Genomic DNA, 21302 nt, shown 5'->3' with positions numbered 1-21302 from the left:
TTTAGGGGCAATGAATGACCCCTGTGGGACATTTGTCACAAGATCAGGACCACAGGAAGTGCTCAGTAATAATAATAGGGCTTCTGAAGCCCCTCAGTGTACCCAGCATTTTGTATTTAACCACTTCTTTGACGTAGTAGGTGCTCCTCTTCTCCCCATTTAACAGATGAGGAAGCTGAGGCCCACAGGGAGGACAGGGGAGTGGTTAGGATTGTTTATGGTGAATTTGGCTCTCTCGGTCGACCCAGGTGGTTGGCGCAGGGGCTCTACTCTCAGGCAGTCCTAGGAGTCAGCTCTGGCTTTACTTTACTGTTTGTTGGCCAGTAAAGGTCTTCTAGGCCTCAGTACCCCCCCTCCCCCACACTGTGGGGATGGGATCCTGACAGAGCACAGGAAGCATCCGGCACTCAGGAAGCAATGGGTGGGGTTAGCTGATGGTAATGCTCACGTTCTTCTTCTCAGAGCCCCGGACCCAGGAGGCCCAAGGAGCTGGCCGTGACCCTGAGGTGAGCATTGGCCGGTGCCACAGCCCCCCCCCCCCCAATCCCTCCCCGGCCTGCTTGGAGCCTCATGCCCTGGTCTCTTCCTGACAGGTAGCAAGACCCCAGAGGAAGGGCGCGAGCTCCGCAGACGACTGTGCCTGCGCTGCACCCCAGGCTGGGCTCCTGTTAGGCGGGGGTGCCTGTGCCCAGGCAGCGGTGAGAGGAAAGGGTGGGGGGCCCTTCTCCTGTTCTGATACCCATCTTGGCCTCTCCCTCCACACCTGGCCTCCTTCTCGCCACTCTCCTGGCCTCAAGCCTCCCTCCCTGTCCCCCACAGGCTCAGAGGCAGCTGCTCCATGCAGAGCTAAAACTGGTTCTGCAGCAGAAGGGAGAGAGAAAGCAGGAGCCTGGGGCTCGGGTGACTCCCAGCTGTGCCATGGAGGCCAGGAGCCGGAGCGCTGAGGTGAGCACCCACATGCCCTGCAAGGGGAATCTGGGGGGGTGGGCAGGTAGGGTAGGCACAGACTGAGGCAAGAAGACACTTCCTGGTTTCTCTGTGCCTCAGTCTCCCCCTCCGTGAAATAGAAATAGCGACGTGCCTATTTTATAGGTCACCGGGAGGAAAAGAATTTGAACATATGGAAAGTGCTTAGCACAGTGCCTGGTACAAGCAGCGAATTCACTGGGGGCATAACGGAGTTATATTAATAACGAGCTGAAGAAAATTGGACAGAAACTTTTTGCTGGAAGAGGCAGGCTGCTATGGGGGTTAAATACATGAGCTTTGAGTCCCTGGGCTTAAATGCCAACCCCCCACTTTGGTTGTGCAGCTCCAAACAGGGGACCTGACCTCTCAAACCCTGTTTTCCCTTTGGTGAAATGGGACAATGGTCACTGTTGTGGCGCTAGAGGACATGCATTGACCGCTTCCTACAGGATGCTAGGCACAGAGCAGGTCTACTTTTCCCGGAGCCAAGCTGAGGCTGAGGGGTGGCAGGCGGGGGGTGGGGGAGTGGGGGTGGGGGTGGGGGTGGTGGAATGGCCAAGGAGGTCACTGCCTCCAGGATGGCCTATGGGCTCTGAGGTCACAGACGGGGGTTTAAGTCCAGTTGCTTAACTTTGCTCTGTGGCATTAGGCAAATCACTCCGCTTCTCTTTACCTTTGTGTCTGTCCATGCTGTGGGGAGGATGAAATGAGATGCTGTACATAAAATGCTTAGCCCAGGGCCTTGGGGAGGTGGCCATGTTCCTGCTGTTCCCAGCTGCCTCTGCAACTCTTCTCACCTCCTCTCAATATGCTCCTCCCAGCCCTCTAGTCCCAGGGCCACTGTCAGCCTCGACCTGCTGCCCTAACCCTCTCCAAGCCCTGGGCTCAACTCCAATCTACCCAGTCCCGATGCCCCGCCCATTACAGCATCCTCGGATCCCTGTTGCTTCAGGTCTCAGCTCACCGGGACTCCTTCTGTAAACCCATGTCACCCATGGGCCCAGAGAGGGCAAAGTTCTCCCCCAGACACACACAGCAGATTGAGTTCCTAGCCCGTTGTGGAACTGGGGTCTCTCACCGCCTTTTCTAAATCCTGGATGTGAATCCCGACGGGCTCTGCTGGGCCAAGGCCAGGACAGCACCATTTACAGTGAATACCAGGAATGCCATGTCTGCTGGTTCACTACTCATCACCCACGCACCCCTCTTCTTCACTGGATTCCCTCTCCCAAAGGCGTTATGCAGGTCTCGGGGTCACAGAGTCCACAATAGGGCATAGTCTCATAAGCGTTCAGGCCTCCGAAGACACTAGTCTCACCCTCCCCCCTTCGCCACTTAAAGATCCAGCCCTTTCACTAGTCTCACCCTCCCCCCTTCATCCTGCGCCACTTAAAGATCCAGCCCTTTCCTCGGGAGCCCATCCTCACCCCACCCCTTGCTGGCCGATTTTATTTATTTATTTATTTTATTTATTTATTTGACAGACAGCCATCACAAGTAGGCAGAGAGGCAGGCAGAGAGGAAGAGAGGAGGAAGCAGGCTCCCTGCTGAGCAGAGACCCCCCCCCGATGGGGGCTCGATCCCAGGACTCTGGGATCATGACCTGAGCCGAAGGCAGAGGCTTTAACCCATTGAGCCACCCAGGCGCCCAAAAGCCTTTTTCCATACCTCAGTCCCACCCTTGGACTATGGGTCCCCGCCTTACCTACGTGCTACTCTCTTGCCACACCCCTCTCAGATTTTTGGCCCCTCCTCTGTGGCCTGAGCTCCACCTGCGCGAGCGGTCTGTTCACAAGCCAAACCCCGAGCCCCGCCCCCGAACTGGTCCCGCCCCCGAGGACACAGCCCCGCCCTATCAGGCCCGCCCCTCTCTCACACCTCCCGCTCCCCCCGCCTCCCTACTCCGCTTCTCCTCTACAACCCCGCCCCTTCCACCCCGGCCCAAAGGCTCCGGCCGGCAGCAGGGGACCGAGCCGTTGATCCTTGCCGCAGGTGTGAGAGAGCAGGCGGCCCTCACGCTTCCTTAAAGGGAAGATGTCGGAGTGGGTGGGCCCGCACGGCTGGCCCGAGCCGCGCTCAGGGTCGTGTAACTGGAGGACCCTTTCAAGAGCCGCTTTTAAGCGCGATGCCGGACTCTGGGCGAGGTTCGGCCTCAGCGCCCCATGGCGACCTCTCGCTGCCCTCCGCAGGAGCTGAGGCGGGCGGAGTTGGTGGAGATCATCGTGGAGACCGAGGCGCAGACCGGGGTCAGCGGCATCAACGTAGCAGGCGGCGGCAAGGAGGGAATCTTTGTCCGCGAGCTTCGGGAGGACTCGCCCGCGGCCAGGAGCCTCAGCCTGCAGGAAGGTGGGCGGGCTCGGAGCGTGGGGCGGGGCCTTTCCGAGGCGGCCGGGTTAGGAGTGCGCCGCAGTTCGCCCCCTGCTCCCAAGAGGCGGGGAGAGTGACTTAGGGCGGGACTTTGTGTGTCCGCCTGGCAGTGGCTAAGAGCGGGCTCTGGAGGCTCCTGGTGTCGGTTTGACTTCGAGATCTGCACATGGCTTGTGATCTTCTGTGCCTTGGGTTTTCCATCTCGAAAATGGGAATAATTCTAGTACTCACCTCACAGGGTTATTACGTGGATCAAGTGAGTCAGTAGTTGAAAATGCTTAGCGCATAGCTAAATGGCACACAGTAAGCACCGTGTAAGCACTAGTTATTATTTTTGTTGTTGGGCCTGGAGAAAAGAGGTGGAGTTAACTTGGAGGGAGTCTTAGTAAGTAAGGGATTTTTTAAGTGACATGGATGAGGCCGATGTGATTTATTCACGCAACAACTATTTACTAAGTGCCTTCTATTTCCAGATACGATTCTAGGTGCTTGGGCTACTACAGTGAGCAAAACAGAACACAGTCTCTGCATTTATGCTTACTTTCTAGAAGGGAGAGATATATTTGACCAAAATATGTAAAACACATAGTAAACTAGAAGGCATTGTGTGCTGTGCGTGCCTGTAGGACAGTTGTATTTTTAAATAGGGTGAGCCAGGAATGGAGGAAAGGCCTGGTGGAGGGTAGGGAGTGAACTGTGTGGCCATCTGGTTTTCAGAGTGCTTCATAGGCCATGGTGAGAATTTTGACTTTTAATCTGGGAGGGTTGTGAGTGGGACAGCACAGAACTCCCTGCTTGTGCATGTACTCTCTCTCAAACAAATAAAATCTTTAAAAAGTTTTTATTTTTATATTATTATTTTTTAAGATTTTTATTTATTTATTTGACACAGAAGAGAAAGCACAGGCAGGAGGAGCAGCAGGCAGAGAGAGAGGGAGAAGCAGACTCCCCACTGAGCAGGGAGCTGGGTATAGGGCTCCATCCCAGGACCCTGGGATCATGACCCGAGCCAAAGGAGCTGCTTAACCATCTGAGCCACCCAGGTGCCCTAAGACGGGTCTTTGTTTTTTGTTTTTACTTTATTTGAGAGAGTGAGAACTAGCAGGGGTTGGGGGAGGAGCAGAGGAAGAGGGAGAAGCAGATTTCCACTGATCAGAGAGCCTGATGCGGACTCAATCCCAGGATCCTGGGATCATGACCCGAGCCAAAAGCAGATGCTTAACCAAGTGAACCACCCAGGTGCCCCAAGATAACTTTAAATAAATAAATAAGTACACACACACACACATACACACATAGAGGCTACTCTGATTATCCAGGTAAGACACGGTGATGTTCAGAGACAAAACAGTGTTAATGGGTATGAAGAGAAAGGTTTGGATTCTGGATATATTTTATTTTATTTATTATTTTTTTCTGGATATATTTTAGAGGAGGAGCCTTCAGGACTGGATATGGGGTGTGATGAAAAGAGAAGGGTCAAGGATGTGTCCAGGGATGCTTTTTTTTTTTTTTTTTAAAGATTTTATTTATTTGACAGAGAGAGATCACAAGTAGGCAGAGAGGCAGGCAGGGAGAGAGAGAGAGAGGAGGAAGCAGGCTCCCTGCCAAGCAGAGAGTCCGATGCAGGACTCGATCCCAGGACCCTGGGATCATGACCTGAGCCGAAGGCAGAGGCTTAAACCACTGAGCCACCCAGGCACCCAAGGGATTCTTGACCTGAGGTTGGAGTTGCTAGTTCCACAAATGGGCAACACTGGGGCTGGAGCTTGTTTGGAGTAAGGCCAGAACAGTTTGGGTCTGTCAAGTGAAGGATATCTGTTGGATGCCATGGTGAAGCTGTGGAGGGGGAAGTGGATATATGAGTCTAGAATGGAGGGGAGAGTGCTGGACTGGAGAAATAGACTTGGGAGTTGTCAGCCCATTTATGGTCTTTAAACTCCTAATCTGGGTGAGCTTCCTAAAGGCGTGCATATAGCATGGAGATAGAGATGAGAAGGGGCCCAAGGCCTGAGCTCTGGGACAGTGTGACATTAAGAGATCCAGGAGATGGGGAAGCTGAGAAGAAACCTCCAGGACTTTCTAGAGGGTGTGTCTTACCCTGGAACCCAAGTCAGACGAATGAAGGAGAGAAAGTGACGTTAGGTCAAAGGCTGTGAGGTCCCCTCAAATGAAGTCTGGGACTTGATCACTGGACTTAGCTATACAGACATATGGGACCTTGAGAGGGGCCATTCAAGGTTCTGGAAATGGGTGTCAGAAGTGTGATTGGAGACGTGGAGGTGATGCAGCTAGATGACTCAGTGCATTTGCCATTAAGGTGAACAGATAAATGGAGCAGGAGGAGCTCCAGCAGTGAGGTCAAGACAACTTTTCCTATGGGGCAAATAATGGTATGTTGTATGCAGATGGGGATAACATAGAAAAAAGGGACAAATTGGTGATGTGGGGAGAGAGGGGAGAACTGCTGGAGGATGTCCCTGAGAAGGTGGTGGAAAGGCTGACCTGAGTTGGAAGTGGGGACAGTTTATCCTTAGAAATAGGTGGAGAGTGGAGTGAATAGCCACAGGAACTGGGGGGTGAGTAATGGCGTGGAAGTTTCTGGAAGTTCTGATTCTGTCCTCTCAGTAAAGGAAACAAAGTCAGTGTCTTAAAATGTGGGAATAGGGGGGTGCATGAGTGGCTCCACTGGCTAAATTTCTGCCTTGGGGTCAGGTCATGATACCACAGTTTTGAGATGGAGCCCTGAGTCCGGCTCCCTGGTCAGCAGGGACTCTGTTTCTCCCTCTCCCTCTGCTCCTCTGCCCACTTACTTGTGTGCTTTCTTGCTCTCTTAAATAAATGAACAAAATCTTTAAAAAATAAAATAAAATAAAATGTGAGACTGGGGAGAGCGGAGGGGGGTCTGTCTTCCACTCAGGTCATGATCCCAGCGTCCTCAGATTGAGGCCCACGTAGGGCTCCCTGCCCAACCGAGAGCCTGTTTTTCCTTCTCCTCCCTGCTTGTTCTCTCTGTCGCTGTCTCTGTCTCGCTCTCAAATAAATAAATCTTTATAAAAAATAAAGTAAAATGTGAGAAGTGGGGAGGGAAGTGGAAAGGCAATGGGCGTGGCTTGGACGGGAGGGGATTTGTTCGGCAGGGGCGGGGCTAAGGCTATGGGGCGGGGCTTCACCGTAGCCTGTCTGGATCTCAAACTCGGAGGACTTCGCTTCTCAAGTCTGTACTGAGGGTGGGGGCGGGGAGGATAGGCGGGGCCAAGGTTTGGGGTCCGCCAGCCTCGCTGAGGTCGCTCTGGGGAAGTGGGTGGAACCAGGCCTAGATGGAGCCAGCAGATGCCCACACCCTGCCCACCTCCACCTTGCCTGCAGGAGACCAGCTGCTGAGCGCCCGTGTATTCTTCGAGAACTTCAAGTACGAGGACGCACTACGTCTGCTGCAATGTGCCGAGCCTTACAAGGTCTCCTTCTGCCTGAAGCGCACTGTGCCCACCGGGGACCTGGCGCTGCGGCCTGGCACCGTGGCTGGCTACGAGATCAAGGGCCCACGGGCCAAGGTGGCCAAGCTGGTACGCGTGCTTAGCCCGGCTCCGGCTCTGGACTGCCCCAGCGATCCAGTTTCTGCGCCCTGAGCCCTACTCTTCCACACCGTGGGCCGTCTTATGACTAACCCAACGCTAATCCCACCCTCGGCCTTCTGTTCTCTACCCCTAAACTCCTCTCTGGGGAGGGGGACCCACCTATCTCAGACCAGGGTCTTTACCCACTTCGGAGAGCTATTAGCTCTAGGCTTGCCAGTAGTCCTGAACCAGGGGACTCCAAACCAGCAAGGCCAGGTTCAAGCCTGAGTGCTGCTCACTTACTGCTGAGTGACCCTGGGCCAGTTTCTTTCCCTTTCTGGGCCTCAGTTTCCCCATCTCTAGAATGAAGGTATTGGGGAAAATCCTGGATGAGGACCTGGCAGTCTCGGGTCCCAGTTCCTACACTCCTGTTGACTCATTGTCAGCTGCTAAATGAGTGTCTGTGCCTTACGGGGCAGTAATTGTGAAATGACAGGAAGGAAGTGGGGTTGGTGTTTTGGGGACAAGATGCTTCATCCAACACATCCCCACCCTGGTGCAATGCCAGATGGGGTTCCCCCTGTTTTCTCCGAGCCTCCCACTGTCCCACCGCCTCCCGCATCTCTCCTCTCTCCCCAGAACATCCAGAGTCTGTCCCCTGTGAAGAAGAAGAAGATGGTGATGCCCGGGGCCCTGGGGGCCCCTGCAGACTTGGCCCCTGTTGACGTCGAATTCTCCTTTCCCAAGTTCTCCCGTCTGCGTCGGGGCCTCAAAGCCGAGGCTCCCAAGGGTCCCGTCCCAGCTGCCCCAGCCCGCCGGCGCCTCCAGCTGCCTCGGCTGCGCGTCCGAGAAGTGGCAGAAGAGGCCCAGGCAGCCCGGCTGGCCGCTGCTGCTCCTCCCCCAAGGAAAGCCAAAGTGGAGGCTGAGGTGGCAGCAGGAGCCCGTTTCACAGCCCCCCAGGTGGAGCTGGTTGGGCCCCGGCTGCCAGGCGCCGAGGTGGGTGTCCCCCAGGTCTCAGCCCCCAAAGGGCTGGGAGAGGTGGCCCTCCATCTGCCAAGCCTTGGACTAGGAGCCCCCGCTGCCCCTGCTGTGGAGCCCGTGGCCCTAGGGATCCAGGTCCCCCAAGTGGAGCTGCCCACCTTGCCATCGCTCCCCACTCTGCCCACACTTCCCTGCCTGGAGACCCGGGAAGGGGCTGTGGCCGTGGCGGTGCCCACCCTGGATGTGGCGGCGCCTGCCGTAGGGGTGGACCTGGCCTTGCCAGGTGTGGAGGTGGAGGCCCGAGGAGAGGCGCCTGAGGTGGCCCTGAAGATGCCCCGCCTCAGTTTCCCCCGCTTTGGGACTCGAGCAAAGGAAGTCGCCGAGGCCAAGGTGGCCAAGGGCAGCCCCGAGGCCAGGGTGAAGGGGCCCAGACTTCGGATGCCCACCTTTGGGCTTTCGCTCCTGGAGCCCCGGCCGGCTGCTGCCGAAGCTGCTGTCGAGAGCAAGCTGAAGCTGCCCACCATCAAGATGCCCTCGTTTGGCCTTGGGGTCTCGGCCCCTGAGGTCAAGGTGCCCAAAGGGCCCGAAGTGAAGCTCCCGAAGGTGCCGGAGATGGCTGTGCCGGAGGTGCGGCTCCCCGACGTGCAGCTCCCCAAAGTCCCCGAGATGAAGCTCCCCGAGATGAAGCTCCCGAAGGTGCCGGAGATGGCCGTCCCCGAGGTGCGGCTACCTGACGTGCAGCTCCCCAAAGTCCCCGAGATGAAGCTCCCCGAGATGAAGCTCCCGAAGGTGCCGGAGATGGCCGTCCCCGAGGTGCGGCTACCTGACGTGCAGCTCCCCAAAGTCCCCGAGATGAAGCTCCCCGAGATGAAGCTCCCGAAGGTGCCGGAGATGGCCGTCCCCGAGGTGCGGCTACCTGACGTGCAGCTCCCCAAAGTCCCCGAGATGAAGCTCCCCGAGATGAAGCTCCCGAAGGTGCCCGAGATGGCCGTCCCCGAGGTGCGGCTCCCCGACGTGCAGTTCCCCAAAGTCCCCGAGATGAAGCTCCCGAAGGTGCCAGAGATGGCCGTGCCAGATGCGCAACTCCCAGAGGTGGGACTCCCCAAAGTGTCAGAGATGAAGCTCCCGAAGGTGCCAGAGATGGCCGTCCCTGAGGTGCGGCTCCCCGACGTGCAGCTGCCGAAAGTCCCTGAGATGAAGCTCCCCGAGATGAAGATCCCCGAGATGAAACTGCCGGAGATAAAACTCCCCAAGGTGCCTGAGATGGCTGTGCCCGACGTCCACCTCCCGGAGGTGCAGCTGCCAAAGGTGTCAGAGATGCGACTGCCAGAAATGCAGGTGCCCAGGGTCCCAGAGGTGCATCTTCCGAAGGCACCCGAGGTGAAGCTGCCCAAGGCTCCAGAGGTGCAGCTAAAAGCCGAACAGGCAGAGGGGATGGAATTTGGCTTCAAGATGCCCAAGATGACCATGCCCAAGCTAGGGCGGGCAGAGTCTCCATCGCGAGGCAAGGCAGGCGAGGCAGGGGCTGAGGTCTCTGGGAAGCGGGTGACACTGCCCTGTCTGCAGCCAGAGGTAGGTCCCGAGGCTCGTGTGGGCATCCCCACTCTCACACTGCCCTCCGTGGAGCTAGACCTGCCGAGGGCCCTCAGCCTGGAGGGGCAGGTCCCAGCAGCCGAAGTGGGCAAGGTGGAGCGGGCAGAGGGCCCTGGGGTGGCCGCAGGGGTCGGGGAAGTGGCCTTCCGAATGCCCTCTGTTGAAATCGTCACGCCACAGCTGCCCACTGTGGAAGTAGAGGAAGGGCGGCTCGAGGTGACGGAGATGAAAGTCAAGCCCTCCTCCAAGTTCTCCCTGCCCAAGTTTGGACTCTCGGGACCCAAGGTGGCCAAGGCAGAGGCTGAGGGGGCTGGGCGAGCCGCCAAGCTGAAGGTGTCCAAGTTCGCGATCTCACTCCCCAAGGCCCGAGCGGGGACTGAGGCTGAGGGGAAAGGGGCAGGGGAGGCAGGCCTGCTGCCTGCCCTCGATCTGTCCATCCCGCAGCTCAGCCTGGATGCCCGTCTGCCCACAGGCAAGGTGGAGGTGGCAGGGGCTGACGTCAAGGTCAGGGGGCCGAGGTTTGCTCTGCCCAAGTTTGGGGTCAGGGGCCGGGATGTTGAGGCGGGAGAACTAGCGCCAGGGGTGGCCGAGTTGGAGGGCAAGGGTTGGAGTTGGGATGGGAAGGTGAAGATGCCCAAGTTGAAGATGCCCTCCTTTGGGCTGGCTCGGGGGAAGGAAGCTGAAATCCAGGGTGGGCGTGTCAGCCCAGGAGAAAAGCCCGAGTCCGTGGCTGGGCAGCTTAAGATCCCTGAGGTGGAGCTGGTCACCCTGGGGGCCCAGGAGGAAGGGAGGGCTGAGGGGGCGGTAGCTGTCGGTGGGGCACGGCTCTCAGGCGTGCAAGTGTCCGTGACCAGACCAGCAGGCACTGAAGGCCAGGAGGGGGCGCTGAGGATGCCCCTGGGCATTTCCCTGCCCCAGGTCGAGCTGTCTGGCTTCGGAGAGGCCGGCCTGGGCACCACTGCTGGGCCACAGGTCAAGGGCGCAGCCCCGTCAACGGAGGGCGCAGCAGGCTACAGGGTCCAGGTGCCTCAGGTGACCTTGTCTCTGCCTGGAGCCCAGGTGGCAGGTGGCGAGCTGTTGGTAGGTGAGGGTGTCTTCAAGATGCCTGCTGTGTCGGTGCCCCAGGTTGAGCTGGACGTGGGGCTGGGCCGGGAGGCGCAGGTGGGTGAGGCAGCCACAGGCGAGGGGGGCTTGAGGCTGAAGATGCCCACACTGGGGGCCGGAGCTGAGGCTGGGGAAGAGGGACCTAGAGACCAGGCCCCAGGGGCCGAGCGCACCTTCCACCTCTCATTACCCGACGTGGAGATCTCCCCACCCACCGTGGGCGGCCATGCTGAGTACCAGGTGGCAGAGGGTGACGGGGAGGCCGGACACAAGCTCAAGGTGCGGCTGCCCCGATTTGGCCTGGTTCGGGCCAAGGAGGGCGTTGAGGAGGGTGAGAAGACCAAGAGCCCCAAACTCAGGCTGCCACGAGTGGGTTTCAGCCAGAGCGAGGCAGTCCCTGGGGAGAGCTCCCCCAGCCCTGAGGAGGAGGAGGAGGAGGGCGGCGGGGAAGGGGCCTCTGGGCGCCGAGGCAGAGTCCGGGTCCGCTTGCCACGCGTGGGCCTGGCCACTCCGTCTAAGGCCTCTCGGGGCCAGGAGGGCGAGGCAGCCCCCAAGTCCCCTGGTGGGGAGAAGTCGCCCAAGTTCCGCTTCCCCCGGGTGTCCCTAAGCCCCAAGGCCCGGAGCGGGAGTGGGGACCAGGAAGAGGGTGGATTCCGGGTCCGGCTGCCCAGTGTGGGGTTTTCAGAGACAGGGGCTCCAGGCCCTGCCAGGATGGAGGGGGCTCAGGCTGCTGTCGTCTAAAGTCCCAGAGCAGAGGGAACGTCCCCTCCCATTTCCCCATTCCTGCCTCCTTCTTGTTTTGTGTGTGAGATAACTAGCACTAACCCCTCAGAGGGCCGGGAGGTGGCTGACTGACCGGGACCGGGCCAGGGAGGCCTCATGCCTGGCTCACTGGCAGGAGGACCTGTATCTTGCGGAACCATGTGAATAAAATAATCCAGAGGTAGCCTTGTGTTGGGTTTCGTGTGTGTGTGTGTGTGTGTGTGTGTGGCGGAGGAACAGGGGAGGCTGGAGAGGGTGCAGGGAAAGAGGTCCCCAAGGAGGGGGCCTGCTGGAGCCTGGCCTGAGGAGAGCCTCTGTTGGCAGACACCGGGCCATCCGAGGTCCGAAGAGAGTCAGGAAAGATTCGCAGTGGGTCCTGCCCTAGCCATTCAGAACTCCTCAAGACCTCTGAGCCAGACCCCTAGGCTGAGGCCTCTCCCACCAGGACCTCCCTGGGGGGCCCTGAGAGAGCGGCACAATTGCTACGCATGTGCCCTCTGCTGGCCACCTTCTCCTCGACAAGGCTACCTCCACATCCCGGGGATGGCTTTCCTGTCTGGCTGGTTTGACTGCCCCATCCGGCCCGGCCCCACCCAGGAAGGCCCCTTCTGGTCCCTCTCCAGGCTCCAGTCCTCTTAGGACTAGGTCCCAGCGTCCGCAGCTCCCATTAGGGCTGGCTGGGCCTTGGCTCCCAGGGACCCATCCCCACGCAGGTCCTAAGCCCCCGCCAAGGAGCTCCCGACTCCCCTGCATCTCTCTGCAGTGGCCCAGGCTGAGACAAGAAGATACTCTGTCCAGTGTCCCCCTGACGCCCCCATAGCCGTCTGTCTGCTCTCCTCACATCCGGCCGTGCCCTTGAGTTGTCACACACCCCTGGCTTACTCCAGTATCTTTTCCATTAAAGCTGACCTCCCCTGGGTCACCACCTGGTCACGCACGTGCTTTCTCTTCATCCCCACCAACATGGCAGAAGTGACTTATACCTCTGGCGCACACTCTGCCCAGCCCTCCCCTCCCCCCATTTCGGGTTTCCCTCCCACCACGGCTGACCTGTCAGTGTCTATGGTGACTTCTCAATGGCCATGCTGAGGGCTTCCTCTGTCTCCCTTGTCCTGACTTCTCAGGGTCCCTTCCTCCTTTCTGAACACTCTTCTCTCTTCCCCACTCCTCTCTCTCCTCATGCCCCTTGGGCCCTCAGGACTCTTGTGAGGCCCTCAGCCACCTCTACCCCGTCCCCAGGCCATGTCACCCTCCCTGTGGTCCACATGGGAACCTTAGTGTCCCTTGCGTGCCCCCACTGGACGTGGCAGTGGTTCGGAGCTTGGGTCTAGAGTCAGACTGCTTGGGGTCAAAGCCTGTCGCTGGCACCCAACGGGGTGGCCTTCAGCATTTTTTCAACTTCTTTGAGTCTTGATTTTCTCTTCCACAAAATGGAGCTATTCAAATGTATGTGTAAGGACGGGTTAAGGCTTCTAGAGCACTCCAGACTTGTCTAGCCTGACATCAGCATCTGCTCCCCTAAGGTGTTCCTTATCCATGTCCCTGTCCCAGGGACCATCCCTGAGCCCTGGGCCTTGTTCTGGATGGTTCCCTCCCCGCCACCAAACTATCAGTCCCACAGCCTGCCCTCCTGGCCGCCAATCTCATACACCAGCCTCTTCCCCAGCACCCCCTGCTCCAGGGTCCAGCCTCTACTCTTGTCCCCTCCAATCCACTCTTATTTGCTCGATAGCTTTATGACATTTAAATCTGACCCTGTACTCTCTTGCTCAGAGCCCTTCTGTGGCTCCCCAGGGCCCTCAGACAGATGAGTCCAAACTCCTTAGCCTGGCATTCAAGACCTTTTACCAGCTGGCCTGGCTTGAGCCGCACTCCTCCCCCCTGGCAGCCACGGGTAGGGGCAGGTGTTTGCTCACATGGGGACACACACACACACATCCCCCAAACTCTTCACCTCTGTCTGGGATTGGACTTCCTTCTCTGCCGACCCTTCACCTGGCCAGCCCCTCCAGGATTCCGATGCTGGGGTGGGGGAGGGGGCTCCACCGGCCACCCCACCCCCCATTCCAGCCTGGGGCTCAGGTCTCCAACAACAGAACCAGAGCCACTCAGCAACGCTGGAACCCATTCGGGGGGGCCTGGGGCCCCTCGTCCCAAGCCAGGAGGGCTTTGGGGGAGGGGTGTGGCCCCTGGCGGACTGGCAGTGTGGCCCAGGGGGCTGGGGGGTGCCAGGGAGGTGGGCGTGAACCTCGAAGCGGGAGGCACGAGTGCGGTTCTCTTTCCCCCGCTGGGGGGGCCTCGCAGCCGGTGGTGGGCCGGAAGCCTTCGAAGGCAGAGCCTGTGGGGTGGGGGCGGCGGCAGGGCTGCACCCAGGGGCCGGGGAACCATGGCCACCATCCAGTCTGAGACCGACTGCTATGACATCATTGAGGTGCTGGGCAAGGGCACCTTCGGGGAGGTGGCCAAGGGCTGGCGGCGAAGCACGGGGGAGATGGTGGCCATCAAGATCCTCAAGAATGACGCCTACCGCAACCGCATCATCAAGAATGAGCTGAAGCTGCTGCGGTGTATGCGGGGCCTGGACCCCGAGGAGGCCCACGTCATCCGCTTCCTCGAGTTCTTCCACGACGCCCTCAAGTTCTACCTGGTCTTCGAGCTGCTGGAGCAAAACCTGTTCGAATTCCAGAAGGAGAACAACTTCGCACCCCTGCCTGCCCGTCACATCCGCACGGTTACCCTGCAGGTGCTCAGAGCCCTGGCCCGGCTCAAGGAGCTGGCGATCATCCATGCCGATCTCAAGCCCGAGAACATCATGCTGGTGGACCAGACCCGCTGCCCCTTCAGGGTCAAGGTGAGTGGGGCAGCCCTGGTATGGCCACATCCCTCCTCCTTGTCTTCTCCGAGCTTCCCCCAGCCCTGGACACTCTTCTGTCGCTAAGGTCTCCCGTGTCCCCCCCTCCCAGGCTTGAGTGTCTCCCCTTCCCTGCCCATGATGCCTCTCCCCACCTCCTGGCCCTAAAATCTTCCCCACCTCCCTGTCCCGATTCTGACATCCTCTCTGCCCCCAGACCCGAGACCTGGACTTCCTTCTCCAATTCGTAGTCCAGCTCCTCTGGCCTGGTCCTGTCTATGTGGGGCTGACATTCTGGGGGGGGGGGGGGGACACAGTTGCTAAGATAAATGAGTCAAATGTGGTATGTGAGTGAGAAGGAGAAAAGATAAAGCAGAGAGGAGAAGGATGTGGGTGGGTTGTTGACTGGGGGTGGCAGTGGTGACCGAATCTGTAGACATGGCAGTCAGGGAGACCTCGATAAATGACATTTGAGGAAGGTCCCAAAGGACCTACATGTAGACACCTGCGGAAAAGCATCTGGGGAGAAGGAAGAGTTCATGCAAAGGCCCTGAGGTAGGAGTGATCTGAGTATATGTGTTTGAGAAGCACCCAAGAGAGGAATGGGACCGGGGAGGTGACAGGCTGGGACACACAGGGCCTCGAGGGCCACAATGAGGACTGGTTTTATTTCACGTAAGATGGGGCCACAGGAGGCTTCTGAGCAGAGAGGGCCCCTCAGGTGTTCCCAGGGTCTCTCTGGCTGAGTGAGAGCAACAGCTTGTGAAGGTCAGGAGTAGGAGGGCAGTGAGGGGTGGCTGCTCCCTTCCAAGTGGGAAGCCCGGGTGGGGGGATGGAGTCGGGGTAGTGGGAGGAAGGGACACTGTGGGTTCTAGGTAGGTACAGGATTTGCTGACTGTTCTTATGTAAGGTATAAGAGAGGACTTGATTGGAGAGCCTGATGGCCCGAGCGACTGGAAGGATGGAAGCGCAGGAACAGGCAGTTGTTCATTAACAAATATTTCCTGGGGACTCCGGGTGGCTCAGATGGTTAAGCATCTGCCTTGGGCTCAGATCATGATCTCCAGGTCCTGGGATCGAGCCCCATGTCGGGGGGGGGGGGGGTCCTGGCTCAGCGGGGAGCCTCCTTCTCCCTCTGCCTCTACTGCTCCCCCTGCTTGTGCTCTCTCTGTCTATGTCTCCCTCTCTCAAATGAATACATAAAATCTTTTTTTTTTAAGATTTTATTTATTTGACAGACAAGTAGGCAGAGAGGCAGGCAGAGAGAGAGGGGAAGGGAAGCAGGCTCCCTGCTGAGCAGAGAGCCCAACACGCGACTCGATCCCAGGACCCTGGGATCATGACCTGAGCTGAAGGCAGAGGCTTTAAACCACTGAGCCACCCAGGTGCCCCTGAATACATAAAATCTTTAAACAAAAACCAAACACTTACTGAAGACCTCCTCTGGACCTGACCCAGGACCTGACCCTTTGTCGGGCACACAGAAGCACCTCTTATGCATGTCACAAGCTCCCTGGGCTCCCCCAACCAGCCCCGGTTCCTCTGCCCTGGACCCCCAGCTGTGTCCCCCATCCCAGCCCTGGTCCCTCTATCCACTTCTGAGCTTGTCATTGGTGAAGGGTCTGGACCAGGAGCGGGTGGGGCTGTGAAGGCAGGACCAGGTCAGTTGTGGCCTCTACGGTGTCCTTGTCCTTGACATCTCCCGGCACAGTGTGGGGGCGAAGTCAATGCGAAATGAAGGTCAGAGCCACAGGGAGGGAGGCAGGCAGGAAAAGGCAGATCATTTTGCCCTAGGAAAAGAGCCCCAAGGAGAGACTCCCACAAACACAGCCGGAGGCAGACAGGACGCATCCACAGCACCTGGCCGGCATTGGCCCTCCTTCCTATGTCTGTGGAACAGATGAATGAACGGATCCCATGGCCACCAATTGCCCCAGGGCCCTCCCGCTCTGAGCATCAGGCCTCGGCCGCCCACACTCAGAGTGCAAGTTAATAACCCTCACGTCATCCCACCTTCTGCAGACAGAACACGAGGGATGGGTGAATGAAAAGCAAAGAAACTCAGAGGGGGAAACTGAGGCAAGGGTCCAGAGAGTCTTGGAGATTCAGAGTGAAAGTGGCACGGGGCACCTCCCAGCGGCATCAGGAGAGAAAGACTTTCAGCCTTCTCCTCCGAGTGCCTGATGATGAAGGAAGAAGGTGGGCCTTCCGGGAGGTGTCTTCCCAGCAGGTGACATAGAGGTAGAGACACAGAGAGATGAGAGACACCAGGAACAGGCAAGCAATGAAGGGGCAAAGAGAGCAATACAAAAAAGAGGTAGAAGGAAAGAGCATGCCAGGGACATAAGCCCCCTCATTCACTCATTCATTCTCTCCTGATTGCGCCCCTAACTGTGTGCTGGGCACTGTTCTAGGCACCTAGGGATGCAACAGTGAACTGACAAAATCCCCAGACTGGCATCCGAGCTGGGTAGAGAGACAATGAACTTGACTAAGTGGTAAAACATATAGGATGTGAAATGGTGTTAAGAGTTCTGGAGAAAAACAGGGGTGCCTGGGTGGCTCAGTGGGTTAAGCCTCTGCCTTCGGCTCAGGTCATGATCTCAAGGTCCTGGGATAGAGCCTCATGTCAGGCTCTCTGCCGGGCTCTCTGCTCAACAGCGGGAAGTCTGCTTCCCCCTCTCCCTCTTCTCTTCCTGCCTCTCTGCCTATTTGTGATCTATGTGTCAAATAAATAAAATGTTAAAAAAAAAAAAAAGTTCTGGAGAAAAGCAGGGATCCAGGAAGGAGGATAGGAACCATGGGGGATGCTGTTTTTTTTATAGGATGGCCGGGGAGGTCTTACTGAGTTGACTTTTGAGACCTGAGATAAGGGACCCATGTGGACACCTGGGGGAAGAGATGCCAGGCAGAGGGAACAGCTAGTGCAAAGGCCCTGCGCTACGAATGTGTCTGGCTTGTTCAAGGGACAGTGAGACACCTGTGCGAGAGGGGAAGCAGGAGGAGCTGAAGCCAGAGAGGTGATGGGTGATGGCCAGATTGCTCGAGCCTTGGGGGCCACCATGGGAAAGTTGACTTTTATCATAAGATGATAAGCCATGGGGGGATTCTGGGCAGAAGAAGGATGTGATTGGACTCAGGCGCTCACAGGATCTCTCAGTGGCGTGCATATGACCAGTGAGCTGGGGCGCAGAGGGGAGGAGCAGAGAGCCCAATGAGGAGGCCCCCACATCGGCCTCAGTGGGAGATGCCCCAGGACAGGGTGGCGTGGGGTGGGGGGCTGCCAAGGCTGGGGATGCGGACACTGCCCAGTCTGGATCTGTTCAGAAGGTGGAGCCGACAAGATTTGCTGATGGACAAGGTGTGGAGTGAAAGACGAAGCGAGGGGTCCTAAAGGCACACGTTCTAGCGGTTCAGAACAGAGAGACAAACACACAAAACCAGAGACAGAGACAAGCAAAGACAGTGACATAAACAAGAGATAAGGACTCACAGACACAGCGACAGTCAGATGGCAGGGGCAGAAAGACACTGGTCAGAGCCACAGGGGAGACCTTGATCAGTCGTCCCCGCCACAGGTGATTGACTTCGGCTCAGCCAGCATTTTCAGTGAGGTGCGCTATGTCAAGGAGCCATATATCCAGTCGCGCTTCTACCGGGCCCCCGAGATCCTGCTGGGGCTGCCCTTCTGCGAGAAAGTGGATGTGTGGTCCCTGGGCTGCGTCATGGCCGAGCTGCACCTGGGCTGGCCCCTCTACCCAGGCAACAACGAGTACGACCAGGTGCGCTACATCTGTGAGACCCAGGGCTTGCCCAAGCCCCACCTGCTGCACGCCGCCCGCAAGGCGCACCACTTCTTTAAGCGCAACACCCACCCTGATGCCAGCAACCCCTGGCAGCTCAAGTCCTCTGCCGACTACCTGGCTGAGACCAAGGTAGGCAGAGGTGGGGAGGGGAGGGGGAAGGGTGTGGGGCAGGTGGGGGTCTGGTCATGTGGGGGCTGCTGTATCGAGAAAAAAAAAAATCTAGGCTAGACCTCAGAGAGGACTGGAGATTAGAGGGTCAGCTCAAATCACAGCAAGGGACAGCAAGAGACATGTGGGTGAGACCCAAGGTAGCACTGGAAGTATATGGTGGCTGCTCTGAGTTCCCTGGCAAAGGGGGGTCGACAAGCTAGTGTAGCAAGCCGGTTGGACCACCGGGAGGCCTGGCGGGCTGGGCTTGGCGGTGTGGCTCCCAGCAGCAGGAAGGATCTGGATTTGACTCCAAGGACGGACTAGAGGTTGAGGGCCGTCCCTCTGCTAGTGGCTGGTTGGGGCTGCACCCATGGCTCTGGAGAGGACTGGAGGTCTGAGGGAGAAGTGAAACTTGGCTCCGTAAGACTCTGGGTGAGATGGCAGAAGGACCAAAGGGCCCACTCTGGTAGGTTTCCTACAGCAGCAGGAGGGTGCTGGGTCAGACGAGAGGGGTTCCAGCCATAGGGAGTGGGTGTGGCCCTCCCTGCAGCAAGAGAGCTCCAGGTCCGATCCTGGGCAGAACCGGAAGTCTAGGTTTGGGTGTGTGGGCTTCACGGCCACAAGAGAGCCCCGGACCAGACTGGAGGGCAGACTGGAAGCTGGGGGCGGGGATGGTGTGGTCATACGTGGGCCCCACAGCAGGAGCCCCGAGGGCCCGGACTCGGCGTCAGCCCCATGCCCACCCCCGTGTCCCACCAGGTGCGCCCCCTGGAGCGCCGCAAGTACATGCTCAAGTCACTGGACCAGATCGAGACCGTGAATGGCAGCGGAGCAGCCAGCCGGCTGACCTTCCCGGACGGTGAGGCGCTGGCGGAGCTCGCCGACCTCAAGAGCATGGTAGAGCTGATCAAACGCATGCTGACGTGGGAGTCGCACGAACGCATCAGCCCCAGCGCCGCCCTGCGCCACCCCTTCGTGTCCATGCAGCAGCTGCGCAGCGCCCACGAGACCACCCGCTACTACCAGCTCTCGCTGCGCGGCTGCCGCCTCTCACTGCAGGTGGAGGGCAAGTCGTCCACGCCTGGCATGGCAGCCGTGGAGGACGGGCCCCCCTACTACCGGCTGGCCGAGGAGGAGGAGGCCGTGGGCATAGGCAGCGTTGTGGGCAGCGGGCCCTTCTTCTGCGAGGAGAAGGCGCCAGGCATGCAGAGGGCCATCGATCAGCTGGACGACCTGAGTCTGCAGGAGGTGGGACGCGGGCTGTGGGGCGAGACCCGAGCCGATGCGGTTCCTGACATGCTGGCCCCACTCAAGGCAGCCGCCGCTGGCCGCCGGGTGCCCGACTCGGGCCCCGAGCCCATTCTGGCCTTCTACGGCAGCCGCCTGGCAGGTCGCCACAAGGCCCGCAAGCCACCTGCGGGCTCCAAGTCTGACTCCAACTTCAGCAACCTCATCCGGCTGAGTCAGGCCTCCCCCGAGGACGAGGGACCTTGCCGGGGTAGCGGCTGGGCCGAAGGAGAGCGCCGCGGGGCCTCGGCCGAACCGCCCAGCCTCCCACAGCGGGATGGGGATGGACCAGACGTCAAGGATATGACCATGGATGCTGATGTAAGCCCAGTGGGCCTGTAGGGTGTGGGTGGTTCTGGGATCAGGGCCTCCCCGAGCTCCAGGATGGGGGGGACAAGCTGCAGCTAGCTCAGGGTTCAACACATACGAGTCCGCTCTCAGGATGTGACAAGGTTCGGTAAACACTAACCCACACTCAGAATATGATTAGGATTTGATATGGCTCAGCATATACTAACCCGTACTCAGGATGTAACATTCAGCACATACTTACCCACCCTTACAAAGTGGTGAGGCTCAGCACACACTAACCCACATTCAGGATAGAAGGCTCAGCACACACTAACCCATATTCAGGATAGAAGGTTCAGCACACACTTATCTACTTTCACGATGTAACGAGGCTCAGCACACACTAATCCACCTTCCTGATGTATAGAAAGTCAGAATGCATTAATCCCCCTATAGGAGTGCTCGCTTCGGCAGCACATATACTAAAATCCCCCTATAGGAATTGATAAAGGCCCAGCACTCAGAACAAGGACTTAGCAGGGTCTCACCCACCCCAAGAAGAAGCAACAAAGCCTCAGAGACCCTAACAGTCCCTCAGAACACATTAAGGTTTCTGCACACACTGTTTGAGCCCCTACGTTGCATTTGGGATCTACAAAATCGCCCTTGGGAAGTGACAAGGGTTCGGCTGGGACTGGAGAAGAGTCCAGGAGGGGCAGGCTGGTGGTTCCCAAGGCCAGGGGCTCCTTGGCTGATGGTCCTTTCTTCTTCCTAACAGAGGCCAGGCCCTGAGCTCTTCGACCCAAGCAGCTGCCCTGGGGAATGGCTGAGCGAGCCAGACTGGACCCTGGAGGGTGTCAGGGGGCCACGGGCTCAGGGGCTCCCAGCCCGCCACGCTCACCCGCATGGTCCCTCCCGGACCACCAGCTTTCTGCAGCACGTCAGTGGGCACCACTGATGGTGACCCCACCCCTGCCCATAACTGGGGGCTGCGCTAGTGGGGCTGGCATCCCCTCCTGAGAAGCCACTTCCTGAACCCACAAATTATTCTTACAGAAAGATAGTTATCCAGAAATCCCCCAATACCCTCGCCCGTGGTGCATGCCAGCACGTACCCCCTGAACACAGGAGGGCCTTGGGGTCTGGCCCGTTGCCTCCCCCTCCCCCCGGGGCCAAAGGGACACAGGAAGGGGGCTGCCCCCGCTAGCCCTGAGCATGCCCTCGGCCCTGCTGCCCTTGCCCATTTCAATAAAGAACTGTTCAGCAGCCCCGCCTGAGGCCTGGACTGGAGCTGGGGTGGGGTTCAGTTTGGCCGCCCAGGGCCCTGTTCTCCGATGCTGCGCCCCGTCAGCCCCTGGCTCAGGATGGAGGCTGGGCTGCCATCGCGATGTGAGGGACAGGCTGACCCATCCCCTGAATATGCTGAGCGTTTGGCACGTGAGGATCCGTCCTCGGAACGTTCCCGGTGTTCAGCAGGTGCCAACCCAAGCTTGCCAAACGCCAAGGTCTCATCTGTTGACCTGCCCTTGCCACATGTACAGGCTTGGCATGCCCGCACCGCTGCTTGGGTCATGGCTAAGTGTA

The 21302-nt window shown here is 58.5% G+C and overlaps 2 protein-coding genes across 5 annotated transcripts; both read left to right on the top strand.

Moving 5' to 3' along the window:
- The first annotated feature begins 480 nt into the window (after positions 1–480).
- On the top strand, positions 481–11504 carry PRX (periaxin). Of its 4 annotated transcripts, none has more exons than XM_045989342.1 (7): positions 481–506; positions 594–698; positions 820–945; positions 3159–3315; positions 6706–6902; positions 7533–8462; positions 8556–11504. In XM_045989342.1, the coding sequence occupies exons 3-7, from the start codon at positions 919–921 to the stop codon at positions 11310–11312; spliced, it is 4068 nt and encodes a 1355-aa protein (XP_045845298.1). In that variant the 5' UTR covers positions 481–506; positions 594–698; positions 820–918; the 3' UTR covers positions 11313–11504. The 4 variants fall into 4 exon arrangements, with proteins under 4 accessions (XP_045845298.1, XP_045845299.1, XP_045845297.1 ...); XM_045989343.1 differs by having other exon boundaries at positions 7533–8477; positions 8991–11504; XM_045989341.1 differs by having other exon boundaries at positions 7533–8927; positions 9006–11504.
- Positions 11505–13719: 2215 nt separating this feature from the next.
- HIPK4 (homeodomain interacting protein kinase 4) lies at positions 13720–21177 on the top strand. Its single transcript, XM_045989344.1, has 4 exons — positions 13720–14184; positions 17763–18119; positions 18900–19748; positions 20497–21177. The coding sequence occupies exons 1-4, from the start codon at positions 13720–13722 to the stop codon at positions 20674–20676; spliced, it is 1851 nt and encodes a 616-aa protein (XP_045845300.1). The 3' UTR covers positions 20677–21177.
- The last annotated feature ends 125 nt before the right edge of the window (positions 21178–21302 follow it).

The sequence above is a fragment of the Meles meles genome, chromosome 19, assembly GCF_922984935.1.
Source record: "Meles meles chromosome 19, mMelMel3.1 paternal haplotype, whole genome shotgun sequence".
Classification (NCBI taxonomy): Eukaryota; Metazoa; Chordata; class Mammalia; order Carnivora; family Mustelidae; genus Meles; species Meles meles.
This window is presented reverse-complemented; position numbering and strand designations above follow the sequence as displayed.